Source organism: Entelurus aequoreus, linkage group LG18, assembly GCF_033978785.1.
Source record: "Entelurus aequoreus isolate RoL-2023_Sb linkage group LG18, RoL_Eaeq_v1.1, whole genome shotgun sequence".
Classification (NCBI taxonomy): Eukaryota; Metazoa; Chordata; class Actinopteri; order Syngnathiformes; family Syngnathidae; genus Entelurus; species Entelurus aequoreus.
The window spans coordinates 6,664,370-6,680,912 of NC_084748.1; the positions used below are offsets into that span (position 1 = coordinate 6,664,370).

At 33.8% G+C, this 16,543-nt stretch overlaps 1 protein-coding gene across 1 annotated transcript in view; it reads right to left on the reverse strand.

Moving 5' to 3' along the window:
• lcor (ligand dependent nuclear receptor corepressor) overlaps positions 1 to 15,044 on the reverse strand; it is a 150,693-nt gene extending 135,649 nt beyond the window's left edge. The window contains exon 1 of the mRNA XM_062026405.1: positions 14,739 to 15,044. Coding sequence (XP_061882389.1) covers positions 14,739 to 15,003 — 265 coding nt within the window. The 5' untranslated portion in view covers positions 15,004 to 15,044. The remainder of the gene's footprint in view (positions 1 to 14,738) is intronic.
• Between the last annotated feature and the right edge of the window lie 1,499 nt (positions 15,045 to 16,543).

Below are 16,543 nucleotides of genomic sequence, written 5' to 3' on the forward strand. Positions count from 1 at the left end.
GGAGGCGTACAATCTTCCGTCAGAGCGTGGAACACTGCACAAGGGTACAGGTGTACGCGTTTCTCCTCATTGAGCCAAATGTAATTCTGTCTCTGTTTAATTCCTTGCTTCTTGTCTTGTTTAATAGATGTCATCAGTGTTTGAACCTGACACATTACCTCCCTGCTTGGCACTCAGCATCAAGGGTTGGAATTGGGGGTTAAATAACCAAAAATGATTCCCAGGGCGTGGCCACCGATTGCTGCTCACTGCTCCCCTCACCTCCCAGGGTGTGATCAAGGGTAATGGGTCAAATGCAGAGAATAATTTCACCACACCGAGTGTGTGTGTGACAATCATTGCTACTTTAACTTTTAAACTTTAAGCTGACTGGAGAAGTGGGTCCATGAGGATGACTTCTGTTTTGTTTGATCAGCCGTTTTACTGCCGGCCCCGTTTGTAAACAACTAAGGCATGTAAATAAACATATTTCTGTGTAAATAACTCATTTTACAAGGTATATATCTGCAACTTATATATGGAAACATATTTTATTCTACAATGTAGTGGGCGTGGCTTATATATAGTCCGGAAAATACGCTACCTTGACACATACAAAAAAAAAATAGGGGGAGGTTTGAATAAAAAGTTTGGCCCTGAGGGGGGCGTGAGAGAAAATGGGCAAGTGAGACACTTCCTGTCATTTGTCAGCAACAAGAGGAAGCAGGCAAACATTGTCTGCAGGTCAACATGGAGGCCGCGGCGTGGTTAGCCTCCGAGCAAGACGAGTAGCGCGCCACGTGACAGCGCCACTTTCCCCCCCGCCCTGCCGCTAATGAGCCCCTAAACAAATAAACATGTCAGACTTCAATCTGCGCCGATAAACGCTCGCTCGTATGAGCGTCCGCAAGCGTCCACAAGTCGATGGGAAGTCTGAACCGCCATGTTGAGGACCTCTCATACGCAGGATGTACAGTCTGCTATGTATGAAAGTTAAATAAATAATTACAAATACTGGAATAAAGTGTTTTATGTGTTTTGCGTCTCTGGAAAAAATACATATAAATAATATTAATTGAAGGATTAATTTAATTAATTAATAAATAAATAAATACAAATTAAAATGATATTTATTTTATTTTAATTTTACATACATATTTGAATTAAATAACTAAACTAAAGGCGATAGAATAAATAACAATAAATAATGAATAAATCGAATTAAAAAATTTAAAACAAACATAAATTTAATTAATTAATTAATTAATTAATTAATACAAATAAAATTATATTTGTTTTATTTTTATTTTACATATATATTTAAATTAAATAACTAAACTAAAAGCAATAGAATAAATAACAATAAATAATTAATACATTGAATTAAAAAATGTAAAACAAAAATAAATAAATAAATAACTAAATAATTAAATACTCTGGAAGAAATATATAAAAATAATGTTAATTTAAAATTATTTAAAAAAAAAAATTAAATTACATTGAAAAAAAATATATATATATATATATATATGTATATATATATATATATATATATATATATATATATATATATATATATATATATATATATATATATATATAACTTTAAAAAATGAAAATAGATACAAATATAAGAATACATAATTGTTTTTATAAATAAATACAAATAATGTAATAAAATGTTTTTATAAATGTATAAAATGTATAAAAATTCAATAAATAAATAAAACATCCTGGAATAAAGTGTTTTATTTATTTTGGGTCTCTAGAAAAAATACATATAAATAATAGTAATTAAAGGTTAAATTGTATTAATTTATTAATTAAATTAATTTATTAATTATATAAAAATAAATAAATACCTAAATAAATGAATACTCTACTCTACTATATATTAAAAATAATGTTAATTTAAAATTATTTTTTAAAAAAATGAAATTACATTCAAAAAAATATATATATAACTTAAAAAATGTAAATAAATACAAATATAAGAATACATAATTGTTTTTATAAATAAATAAAAATAAAGTAATAAAAAACTGTATAAATGTATAAAATGTATAAAAATTTAATAAATAAATAAAACATCCTGGACTAAATTTAATTTGAATTAAATTGTAAAAAAAATAACATTTAAAAAAAAAGATATCAATAAATGCAAACAAAATAATGTAACATTTAAATTAATGAAGAAAGCAAAATAAAATAACACAAAAAAGGGAATAAAAATGAAAAAAAAACAATCAAGGCCTTACTTGGATCTCAGGATATTTATATGTGTTACATTTTGTCCAAACTGGGTCACATGGGAGCAAAATCATCATAATTTGGGTCATTTGAAGCACGAGGAGTGAATGAAGATACTGTAGTTCCTTCAGCAGTGTTACTGTAAATATACTGTACACACAGATTATTAAAAGATCCCCTGTGGTGCAAAAGTGAATATACAGACAAAGCAGTTCTAAGAGGAATGTGTCCCCAGCAGTGCTTCTCAATTATTCTCTCACACCCCTCCAGGGGACACATTTTTTTCACGCCCCCCCCCCCCCTGAACTGACATACTGTTGAAAAGCTGATGATATTTCAACCCACCAACATCGGCCACTCCCAGCCCTCTATTTGACAAACACCAAACTTTATCAACACCAAACATGACACTAAGGGACGAGGCGCTCAAAAGGCTCGCTTTTTAAGTGGCACCCAGGCTTCGCTACACATCTTGAAATGAAGCTCGAGCTATCCGTCGAGACGTGGAAGTTGTTTCATTTCGCTGATTTTGTTTGCTAAATGCTGGGGGGGGGGGGGTCAAAAATTTATAGATTTTTTAATGAATCGCCATTCTTATTTGGAACGATACATTAGAAAAAATCCAAAATCGATTAAAAAACAAACAAAAACAACAACAACAAATATATATATATTGTCAGAATAATTGTATCTAAGTTATCACAAAACTTTGTGTTTTTACGACCCCCCTCTCCCCTTAGAAACAGCTGTTGCCATGTAATCAGGGAAAGTCCAAATAAAAGAGGAAGCGTGCAATCCTCTTGTCAGAGCGTTGTGGAAGACTGTACGAAGACCACAGCCCAGACGTTTCTCCTCATTGGGCCAAATTGAATCCTGACTCTGTTTAATTCCTTGCTTCTTGCCTGTTTAATAGATGTCATCAGTGTTTGAACCTGACACATATATATATATATATATATATATATATATATATATATATATATATATATATATATATATATATATATATATATATATATATATATATATATATGTATATACACACACACACACAGGTATATATATATATATATATATATATATATATATATATATATATATATATATATATATATGTATATACACACACACACACAGGTATATATATATATATATATATATATATATATATATATATATATACATATACTCAGCAGATATTAACAAAATGATTGGCTGACTTAGTGGGATTTTGGGACATTTCCTTTTCCGGTTTATGAAATTGTGAAGTGTTTCGTCTTTTGTTTTTGTGTTTTTTGAAATTGTAAAATGTTTTGTCTTGTTTGTGTTTTCTGAAATTGTGAAATCTTTTGTCTTCCGTGTTTCTGTTTTTTGAAATTGTCAAGTGTTTCGTCTTTTGTTAATATTTTTTCTGAAATTTTAAAGTGGTTTGTCTTTTTTGGTGTTTTCTGTAATTGTAAACTATTTTGTCTATTTTTGTGTTTTCTGAAATTGTAAAGTGTTTTGTATATTGTTTTTGTGTTTTATGAAATTGTAAAGTGTTTTGTATATTGTTTTTGTGTTTTATGAAATTGTGAAGTGTTTCGTCATTTGTAATTGTTTTTTTCTGAAAATGTTCCAGTGTTTTGTCTTTTTTTTTTTTTTCTGAAATTGTAAAATGCTTTGTCTTTTGTTTTTGTGGGGTTTTTTTTCAATTGTAAAGTGTTTTATCTTTTGTTTTTTCTGAAATTGTAAAGTGTTTTTTTTTTGTTTTGTTTTCTGACATTGTAAAATGTTTGGTCTTTGTTTTGTGTGTTTTTTGAAATTGTAAAGTGTTTTATCTTTTGTTTTAGTGTTTTATGAAATTGTAAAGTGTTTGTCTTTTTTTGTGTTTCCTGAAATTTTAAAATGCTTTAAATTTTGTTTTTGTGTTTTCTGAAATTGTAAAATGTTTTAAATTTTGTTTTTGTGTTTTCTGAGATTGTAAAGTGTTTTGTCTTTTTTTTTGTATTTTCTGAAATTGTAAAATGTTTTGGATTTTGTTGTTGTGATTTCTGAAATTGTAAAGTGTTTTGTCTTTTTTGTGTTTTTTGAAATTTTAAAGTGTTTTATCTTTTGTCTTTTTTTGTATTTTCTGAAATTGTAAAGTGTTTTGTCTTTGTTTGTATTTTCTGAAATTGTATAGTGTTTTGTTTTTTGTTTTTTCTGAAATTGTAAAGTGTTTTGTCTTTTTTGCGTTGTTTGACATTATAAAGTGTTTTATCATTTGTCTTTTTTTGTATTTTCTGAAATTGTAAAGTTTTTGTCTTTTTTTGTGTTTTCCGAAATTGTAAAATGTTTTGGATTTTGTTGTTGTGTTTTCTGAAATTGTAAAGTGTTTTGTCTTTTTTGCGTTTTTTTGAAATTTTAAAGTGTTTTTTCTTTTGTCTTTATTTGTGTTTTCTGAAATTGTAAAGTGTTTTGTCTTTTTTGCGTTTTTTGAAATTTTAAAGTGTTTTATCTTTTGTCTTTTTTTGTGTTTTCTGAAATTGTAAAGTGTTTTATCTTGTTTGTGTTTTTTGAAATTATAAAGTGTTTTGTCTTTTGTCTCTTTTTGTATTTTTTGAAATTGTAAAGTGTTTTGTTTTTTGTTTTTGTGTTTTCTGAAATTGTAAAGTGTTTTGTCTTTTTTTGTATTTTCTGAAATTTTAATGTTTTGTCTTTTTTTGGTGTTTGCTGAAATTGTAAAATGTTTTGCATTTTGTTTTAGGATTTTCTGAAATTGTAAAGTGTTTAATCTTCTGTTCATTTGTGTTCTGAAATTGTAAAGTGTTTTGTCTTTTTTTGTGTTTTCTGACATTGTAAAGTGTTTTGTCTTTTTTTTGTATTTTCTGAAATTGTAAAATGTTTTGGATTTTGTTTTTGTGTTTTCTGAAATTGTAAAGTGTTTTGTCTTTTTTTGTCTTTTCTGAAATTGTAAAGTGTTTTGTCTTTTTTTGTCTTTTCTGAAATTTTAATGTTTTGTCTTTTTTTTGTGTTTTCTGAAATTGTCAAATGTTTTGCATTTTGTTTTAGGATTTTCTGAAATTCTAAAGTGTTTTGTCTTTTTTTGTGTCTTTTGAAATTGTAAAGTGTTTAATCTTCTGTTCATTTGTTTTCTGAAATTGTAAAGTGTTTTGTCTTTTTTTGTGTTTTCTCAAATTGTAAGATGTTTTAAATTTTGTTTTTATGTTTTCTGGAATTGTAAAATGTTTTAAATTTTGTTTTTGTGTTTTCTGACATTGTAAAGTGTTTTGTCTTTTTTTTGTATTTTCTGAAATTGTAAAATGTTTTGGATTTTGTTTTTGTGTTTTCTGACATTGTAAAGTGTTTTGTCTTTTTTTTTGTATTTTCTGAAATTGTAAAATGTTTTGGATTTTGTTTTTGTGTTTTCTGAAATTGTAAAGTGTTTTGTCTTTTTTTTTCTTTTCTGAAATTTAAATGTTTTGTCTTTTTTGTGTTTTCTGAAATTGTAAAATGTTTTTCATTTTGTTTTAGGATTTTCTGAAATTCTAAAGTGTTTTGTATTTTTTGTGTCTTTTGAAATTGTAAAGTGTTTAATATTCTGTTCATTTGTTTTCTGAAATTGTAAAGTGTTTTGTCTTTTTTTGTGTTTTCTCAAATTGTAAAATGTTTTAAATTTTGTTTTTATGTTTTCTGGAATTGTAAAATGTTTTAAATTTTGTTTTTGTGTTTTCTGACATTGTAAAGTGTTTTGTCTTTTTTTTGTATTTTCTGAAATTGTAAAATGTTTTGGATTTTGTTTTTGTGTTTTCTGACATTGTAAAGTGTTTTGTCTTTTTTTTTGTATTTTCTGAAATTGTAAAATGTTTTGGATTTTGTTTTTGTGTTTTCTGAAATTGTAAAGTGTTTTGTCTTTTTTTTTGTCTTTTCTGAAATTGTAAAGTGTTTTGTCTTTTTTTGTATTTTCTGACATTTTAATTTTTTGTCTTTTTTGTGTTTTCTGAAATTGTAAAATGTTTTTCATTTTGTTTTAGGATTTTCTGAAATTGTAAAGTGTTTTGTCTTTTTTTGTGTCTTTTGAAATTGTAAAGTGTGTAATCTTCTGTTCATTTGTTTTCTGAAATTGTAAAAAGTTTTGTCTTTTTTTGTGTTTTCTGAAATTGTAAAATGTTTTGTATTTTGCTATTGTGTTTTTCGAAATTGTAAAGTGCGTCTTTTGTTTTCTGAAATTGTAAAGTGATTTGTCCTTTTTGGTGTGTTTTTCGAAATTGTCATTTGTGTGACGAAACGTCAGCGGTTTTTTTAGCCCTCCCAGGCCACCATCAGAGACAACAGCAACAACAACAACAACAGTGGCGGTCATGTTGACACAGCTGAGGTGAAGGAGACATTTCTTCATCCTCATCATTAGGAGCGTCTCTTGCTCAAAAGCAGCATGGCAGCGGGTCATTAGAAGGATAAGTAGGTGACAGGTCAACACGCAACATCTGGACGCCGGAGATGCGTCCAAAAGTGCCGCAAACACTCAGCCCGAGGCCGCCGCGTTCCGCCGCCGCCGCTGCGTCCAGCGCAGCGGATTAGGGAGGCGGGGAGAGCGGGCGAGGTGGAGAGATCAGAGGCGGAGTGGACCATAATCTTGACATAACATCCAGCTCGCTGGATGTAACCGGATTAAACGCCGGCTAATGAAATACGCCAGAAATGGAGGCTGCGGGCGTGGGGGAAGGGGTCGTCGGAGCAGACTTCCAAAATAAAAGCACAATGCCGGTCCCGGCGGACAAAAGAGCGAAGAGGCTTTTTTTTGTCCACTTGTACAGAACCACCTCTGTCTTATTTTGTCAAACTGCTTTTATTGGGACTGTTACAAAGACACTTATAGAGGACATTTGGAACAGGAAATCATTCATGAATATTAAGGATGACCTCATGCTATTATTATACATCCTTACATATTGTTTCATCGTACAACTCATTGCATTTTCCATTTACAGCATATTACTGTAAATGGAAAAACGGTACCAATGTTTTTTACGGGAGAATTCTGGCGACAAAGCGGCCAGTTTTTTACGGGAAAATCTACGTACAATCTTGTTTAACGGTGTATTACCGTAGAAAAACAGTACCACTGATTTTTTTTTTCCGGAAAAAACTGGCCGCTCTGTCGCCAGAATTTTAGGGGGGAAAAACGTAACATCTACGGTTCACCGTACAATCTGGGGACGTTGTTGTTTTTACGATGTATAATCGTAGAAAAACAGTACCACAGATTTTTGACGGTAAAATTCTGCCGACAGAACAGACTGTTTTTTACGGTACCATCTACGGTTTACCGTACAATCTGTGGCTGTTGTTGTTTTACGATGTATTACCGTAGAAAAACAGTACCACTGATTTTGTAACGTAAAGTTCTGGCGACAGAACAGACAGTTTTTTACGGTAACATCTGTGGTTGTTGTTGTTTTACGATGTATTACTGTAGAAAAACAGTACCACTGATTTTTTGACAGTAAAATTCTGGCGACAGAGCGGCCAGTTTTTTATGGTAACATTTACGGTTCACCGTACAATCTGTGGTTGTTGTTGTTTTACGGTGTATTACCGTAGAAAAACAGTACCACAGGTTTTCGACGGTAAAATTCTGGCGACAGAACAGACAGTTTTTTACGATACCATCTACGCTTTACCGTACAATTTGTGGTTGTTGTTGTTTTACGGTGTATTGCCGTAGAAAAACACTACCACTGATTTTTTTATTCACGGTAAAATTCTGGCGACAGAACAGACAGTTTTTTACGGTTACATCTACGGTTCACTGTACAATCTGTGGTTGTTGTTGTTTTTACGATGTATTACCATAGAAAAACAGTACCACTAAATTTTTAGGGTAAAATTCTGGCGACAGAGCGGCCAGTTTTTTACGGTACCATCTACGGGTTACCGTACAATCTGGGATTGTTGTTGTTTTACTATGTATTATCGTAGAAAAACAGTAAAACTGATTTTTTACTGTAAAATTCTGGCGACAGAACAGACAGTTTTTTACGGTACCATCTACGGTTCACCGTACAATCTGTGGTTGTTGTTGTTGTTTTAACGGTTTATTACCGTACAAAAAACGGTATCACTGATTCTTTATGATAAAATTCTGGCGACAGAGCGACCAGTTGTTTTACGGTAACATCTAGAGTTTACATACAATCTGTGGTTGTTGTTGTCTTACGATGTATTACCGTAGAAAAACAGTACCACTGATTTTTTGACAGTAAAATTCTGGCGACAGAACGGCCAGTTTTTTATGGTAACATCTACGGTTCACCGTACAATCTGTGGTTGTTGTTGTTTTACGGTGTATTACCGTAGAAAAACAGTACCACAGGTTTTCGACGGTAAAATTCTGGCGACAGAACAGACAGTTTTTTACGATACCATCTACGGTTTACCGTACAATCTGTGGCTGTTGTTGTTTACGATGTATTACCGTAGAAAAACAGTACCACTAATTTTGTAACGGTAAAGTTCTGGCGACAGAACAGACAGTTTTTTACGGTACCATCTACGGTTTACCGTACAATCTGTGGCTGTTGAACAGACAGTTTTTTACGGTAACATCTGGGGTTGTTGTTGTTTTACGATGTATTACCGTAGAAAAACAGTACCACTGATTTTTTTACGGTAAAATTCTGGCAACAAAGCGGACAGTTTTTTACGGTAACATCTACAGTTTACCGTACAATCTGTTGTTGTTGTTGTTTTACGATGTATTACCGTAGAAAAACAGTACCACAGGTTTTCGACGGTAAAATTCTGGCGACAGAACAGACAGTTTTTTACGATACCATCTACGCTTTACCGTACAATCTGTGGTTGTTGTTGTTTTTACGATGTATTACCATAGAAAAACAGTACCACTAAATTTTTAGGGTAAAATTCTGGCGACAGAGCGGCCAGTTTTTTACGGTACCATCTAGAGTTTACCCTACAATCTGTGGTTGTTGTTGTCTTACGATGTATTACTGTAGAAAAACAGTACCACTGATTTTTTGACAGTAAAATTCTGGCGACAGAGCGGCCAGTTTTTTATGGTAACATCTACGGTTCACCGTACAATCTGTGGTTGTTGTTGTTTTACGGTGTATTACCGTAGAAAAACAGTATCACAGGTTTTCGACGGTAAAATTCTGGCGACAAAACAGACAGTTTTTTACGATACCATCTACGGTTTACCGTACAATCTGTGGTTGTTGTTGTTTTACGGTGTATTACCGTAGAAAAACACTACCACTGATTTTTTTATTCACGGTAAAATTCTGGCGACAGAACAGACAGTTTTTTACGGTAACATCTACGGTTCACTGTACAATCTGTGGTTGTTGTTGTTTTTACGATGTATTACCGTAGAAAAACAGTAAAACTGATTTTTTACTGTAAAATTCTGGCGACAGAACAGACAGTTTTTTACGGTACCATCTACGGTTCACCGTACAATCTGTGGTTGTTGTTGTTGTTTTCACGGTTTATTACCGTACAAAAAACGGTATCACTGATTCTTTCTGATAAAATTCTGGCGACAGAGCGACCAGTTTTTTACGGTAACATCTAGAGTTTACCCTACAATCTGTGGTTGTTGTTGTCTTACGATGTATTACTGTAGAAAAACAGTACCACTGATTTTTTGACAGTAAAATTCTGGCGACAGAGCGGCCAGTTTTTTATGGTAACATCTACGGTTCACCGTACAATCTGTGGTTGTTGTTGTTTTACGGTGTATTACCGTAGAAAAACAGTATCACAGGTTTTCGACGGTAAAATTCTGGCGACAAAACAGACAGTTTTTTACGATACCATCTACGGTTTACCGTACAATCTGTGGTTGTTGTTGTTTTACGGTGTATTACCGTAGAAAAACACTACCACTGATTTTTTTATTCACGGTAAAATTCTGGCGACAGAACAGACAGTTTTTTACGGTAACATCTACGGTTCACTGTACAATCTGTGGTTGTTGTTGTTTTTACGATGTATTACCGTAGAAAAACAGTACCACTAAATTTTTACGGTAAAATTCTGGCGACAGAGCGGCCAGTTTTTTACGGTACCATCTACGGTTTACCGTACAATCTGTGGTTGTTGTTGTTTTACGATGTATTACCGTAGAAAAACAGTACCACTAATTTTGTTACGGTAAAATTCTGGCGACAGAATAGACAGTTTTTTACGGTAACATCTGGGGTTGTTGTTGTTTTACGATGTATTACTGTAGAAAAACAGTACCACTGATTTTTTGACGGTAAAATTCTGGCATCAGAGCGGCCAGTTTTTTATGGTAACATCTACGGTTCACTGTAGAATCTGTGGTATTTGTTGTTTTACGGTGTATTACCGTAGAAAAACAGTGCCACAGGTTTTTGACGGTAAAATTCTGGCGACAGAACAGACAGTTTTTTACGGTAAAGTCTACGGTTTACCGTACAATCTGGGGACGTTGTTGTTTTCACGATGTATTACCGTAGAAAAACAGTACCACAGATTTTTGACGGTAAAATTCTGCCGACAGAACAGACAGTTTTTTTACGGTACCATCTACAGTTTACCGTACAATCTGGGTTTGTTGTTGTTTTCACGGTTTATTACCGTAGAAAAACAGTACCACAGATTTTTCACGGTAAAACTCTAGCGACAGAGCGGCCAGTTTTTTACGGTAACATCTACGGTTCACCGTACAATCTGGGGTTGTCGTTGTTTTTACGATGTATTACCGTAGAAAAACAGTACCTCAGATTTTTGACGGTAAAATTCTGCCGACAGAACAGACAATTTTTTACGGTACCATCTACGGTTTCCCGTACAATCTGTGGTAGTTGTTGTTTTCACGGTTTATTACTGTGGAAAAACGGTCCCACTGATTTTTTTTACGGTAAAATTCTGGAGACAGAGGGCCCAGGTTTTTTTGGCGTAAAGTCGACGGTTGTTTTTACAGCGCATTACTATAAATAAAAAAACGGTACCATTGCTTTTTATACGGCAAAATTCTGGCAACGTAGCGGCCAGATTTGTACGGTAAAATCTACGGTTTGCCGTAGAATCTATGGTTGATGTTGCATTTTTTAGGGTGTAATACAGTGGAAAAACGGTACCACTGATTTTTTTACGGTAAAATTCGGTAATATCTAGAGTTTACCATAAAATCTGTGGTTGTTGTTAAATGTTGACATTAGCCTGCTAACTATTTCAGCCAGTTATATCGTCCTACAGCTCAGAGTCATTACTTGGTCGTGACATATACAAAATGCTAGCATGCTAACTGTTAGCATTATTTTTTTTACCATTTTTGCCACTGTTTACTCCAGGGTTATATAACTTGGTACTTGACATATGCTCACTGTTAGCATGCCAACGTTAGCATGCAACATTTTTCAGCCAATTATACCGCCGCACATCTCAGAGTCATAACTTGGTCGTGACATATGCTAACTGTTAGCATGCAAAAAAATGTTTTGCCAAGTTTTCCGCCATTTACCCCAGAGTCATATAACTTGGCACTTGACATATGCTAACTGTGAGCATGCCAACATTAGCATGCAACATTTTTCAGCCAACTATACCGCCGCACACCACAGAGTCATAACTTGGTCGTGACATATGCTAACTGTTAGCATGCAAACTTCTTATTTTTTGCCAATTTTGCCGCCGTTTACCCCAGAGTCATATAATTTGGTACTTTACATATGCTAACTTTTTTAAAGCTAATGTTGCAACCATTTACCTCAGAGTCACATAACTTGATAAATGCTTACTATAAACATGTTAGCATTTTAACATTAGCATGCTATCTTTTCCCGCCAACTATTCCGCCGTGCACCCCAGAGTCATAACTTGGTCGTGACATGTGCTAACTGTTAGCATGCAAACGTTTTTTTTTGTGCCTTTTTTGCCGCCGTTTACCCCAATGTCATATAACTTGGTACTTGACATATGCTAAACTTTTTTGCTAATTTTGCAACCATTTACCCCAGAGTCATATATTTTGGTACTTTATACATGCCAACTTTTTTTGCTAATTTTGCAACCATTTACCCCAGAGTCATTTAACTTGGCACTTGACATATGCTAACTGTTAGCATGCCAACATTAGCATGCAACATTTTTCAGCCAACTATACCACCGCACACTTCCGAGTCATAACTTGGTCGTGACATATACTAACTGTTAGCATGCAAACTTCTTTTTTTTTGGCCAATTTTTCCGCCGTTTATCCCAGAGTCATATAACTTGGTACTTGACATATGCTAAAATCATTGCTAAATTTTTTTGCTAATGTTGCTAACATTTACCCCAGAGTCATATAATTTGGTACTTTATATACCGTATTTCCTTGAATAGCCGCAGGGGCGCTAATTAATTTAAAACCTCTTCTCACTCCTGCGGTTACCAAAACCATGCGGAATGAGCAAGCATGCTCTAATTATTTTAAAACCTCTTCTCACTCCGGCGCATACCTTATCATTAAAAACACATTTAATAAAAAAAACGTTATTATGATCTTACCTTTACTTGTAGATGGGTCCATGTGCAGCTGCTTCTGATCAAAGGCAGTCTTTCTCATCTTTCTTCTATTTTAAAAGTCTCTGGAGATATTCCTTTAATTATTACCTCCTGCTTCGATTGAAAGTCCAGTTTAGAAAACGGTTTTATTTTAGACATGTAATCCTCCATGTTAAAAGTGCAAGCAAACAATTGCTGCATGCTTGCTGCTTGTTGTCTTCTTCTGCAGTACCTGTCTCCTGCAGTACTGGTAGTCGCAAGAAGGATCACTAGCGCCCTCTACCTCCTGGAGGCGGGAGTCATTTAATGACTCATATTTGACCCGGCGGAAGTGCCAAGCATGCGCTAATTATTTTGCGGAACGAGTTTGACCCGGCTGTAATTCTAGGCAGGCGAATACTATATTCCCGGCGCCAATTCAAGGAAATACGGTATGCTACCTTTTTTTTTAGCTAATTTTGCAACCATTTAGCTCAGAGTCACATAACTTGACATATGCTAAAAAAATATTTGCTAATTTTGCTACCGTTTAGCCCAGAGTCATATAACTTGGTACTTGACATATGCTAAAATTCCTTGCTAAACTTTTTTGCTAATGTTGCTAACATTTACCCCAGAGTCATATAATTTGGTACTTTATACATGCTAACTTTTTTAGAGCAAATTTTGTAACCAAGAGTCACATAACTTGACATATGCTAACTGTAAACATGTTAGCATTTTCAACGTTAGCATGCTATCTTTTCCCCGCCAACTATTCCGCCGTGCACCCCCGCACTCACACAACTTTGCCGCGGCGTACGTAAACCGTTCGCATGCTAATGTTAAAATTCCAGCATGTTTACAGTTATAAAGAATAATTATATTAAATATTATAATTAAATAATATATAATAATATATTAATATAATATAATATAATATAATATAATATTATATTATAATTAATTAATTAATATTACAATAAATATTAATTAATAATAGTTATAAATAATAATTTATTTATTTATTCATCATTTATGTTTACAGTTAGCATATGTCAAGTTATGTGACTTTGAGGTAAATGGTTGCAAAGTTTGGTTAAGAAAAAAAAGTTAGCATATACAAAGTACAAAATTATATGACTCTGGGGTAAATGTTAGCAACATTAGCAAAAAAAAAAGTTTAGCGTGCTAATGTTAGCAAGCTAACAGCGGCGCGCATGTAGCATTCGCATGCACCGTATATCTGACTTATTTTTCAGTGTGTGTACTTTTTGAGCATGTTCAACAAAAAGGGTGATAAAATTGATTATAATGATACAAAAATGTTCATATCGGACTATTTATTGTTTTATAATTAACACAGAGTCATAAAAAAGTGCTCCAAAAGGCGGCGGGAAGTCAAAGTAGCGACACCTTGGCATTTTACAACAACACGGACCACGGAGGCCCCGCCCCCAACCCTCTAAAAAAACATCAACAATGTCCAGAAGCCCCTCCCCCTTTTCATACCACAATAATCGGGCACATTTCTCCTATGCAGAGATGCGCGCGCACAAAACACCATTTCCATAGGAGGAAGAGGGGGAGGAAGAGGAGGGGGGAGGAGGAGGGATGGGATCATGTTTGGAGATCGGCCGCGCGCAAAAAAAAAAAAAAAAAAAAAAAGAAAAAGACAGGGCCGGCGGCGGCGCGCACTCGGGCACGGCCGCGCTGATTGGCCGCGGCGCGGCTCCCAGAGACCACGTGACGCGCACTGCTTACAATAAATAAACATGTCGGGAATCTCAAAGCTCTACAAAAGACAACAAAAATGAATAAATAATCACATCAACACTTTCTTGTTGTCCAACAGCAAGGCGGAGAAAGGCCGGACTATTCCGGAAGTGTCCCGCCACAAACACGCAGGAAAACATGACAGCTCCGATTTTTTTTTTTTGTGTGTGTGTTTTTTTTTTTTTTTCGTGTCCACCCGCTGCCATTCCACGCACACGCACACGCACACGCACAATCCCAAACGAGCTTACCTACACAGTGAATGAGTTTGTGCCTCCAGGAGTCAAGTTCCTGCCGAAAGCCGCGCCTCTCTACCGTGCATTGCTGCCGTTTGCACAGACTCGCCATTTTCTGTCGGCCCCTCCCGTGGGCGCGCACATACTGCTGGGTGCTTCCCGGCGCGCGCGTCCTCCCCCGTGCTGCTGCTGCCGCTGCGTGCCCTTTTTTTTTTTTTTTTTTTTTTTTTTTTTTTATTGTAAGGGTGGAGTGAGATATGAGGGGACGGGACTGCAGCATCCCCCTTTTCTATAGCTGGCGCTTAGCCCCGCCCAGCCTGCATCTCTCTGCTCCCATTGGTCGCCCTCAGGGATGTTTGTCTCTTCTCTTTTTTAGTGTGTGTGTGTGTGTGTGTGCTTGTATTTCTACCCTTCTTGAGACATCAACAAGGAAAAGTAGCTTCCATATGAGGAGGTGTGAACAAGTTAGGACTGAAATCGTGGTCCCAATATGGAAAACCATTGCATCTAACAGAGAGCCAAATACTAGAGTCCGTGAACATTGCTCCAAAGTCAGGATTGTTTTTGTTGATTTAATGTGCATACAATGTGTAAACATTGACAAAATTACAGATGTCCGATAATATCGGCCGATAAGTGCTTTAAAAAGTAATATCGGAAAATATCGGTATCGGTTTTATTGTTATCGGTATCGTTTTTTTTTTTTTCCTTTTCTTAAATTAAGTCAACATAAAAAACACAAGATACACTTACAATTAGTGCACCAACCCAAAAAACCTCCCTCCCCCATTTACACTCATTTGCACAAAAGGGTTGTTTCTTTCTGTTATTAATATTCTGGTTCCTACATTATATATCAATATATATCAATACAGTCTGCAAGGGATACAGTCCGTAAGCACACATGATTGTGCGTGCTGCTGGTCCACTAATAGTACTAACCTTTAACAGTTAATTTGACTCATTTTCATTCATTACTAGTTTCTATGTAACTGTTTTTGTATTGTTTAACTTTTTTTTTTATTCAAGAAAATGTTTTTGATTTATTTATCTTATTTTATTTTATTAATATTTTTTAAAAGGACCTTATCTTCACCATACCTGGTTGTCCAAATTAGGCATAATAATGTGTTAATTCCACGACTGTATATATCGGTATCGGTTGATATCGGTATCGGTAATTAAAGAGTTGGACAATATCGGAATATCGGATATCGGCAAAAAGCCATTATCGGACATCCCTAGACAAAATGATTTAATATATATATATATATATATATATATATATATATATATATATATATATATATATATATATATATATATATATATATATATATATATATAGACACATACTGTAATAACTTGAAGTAAATAATGAAGATTAAAAAACAGTTACACACAAAAAATAAAAAATTTACGAAACGCATTTTTTTTCTCACAATTTGTCGACTTTTTTCTTATAAAATTGGGAACACTTTTCTGTAATATTGCAATATTTTCGCGTAAAATTATTACCTTTTTTAATGTAAAATTATTACTTTTGAATGCAAAATGGTGACGTTTGTCATATACAATTCAGACTTTTATGACAATATTGCCAATTTTTGTTGTTGTTCTTGTAAAATAGTTACATTTTTTTGAGTAAAATTATGACTTTTGTCATAATTTTGCCAATTAAAACTCCTGATATTATTAAAAGTGTTGCCAAAATTTGAAAGATTTCTTATAAAGTTGTGACTTTTGTCGAGTATAATTACGACTCTTTTAATAAAATTGCCAAAAAAAAATTATTGCAAAATTGTGACTATTATTGAGTA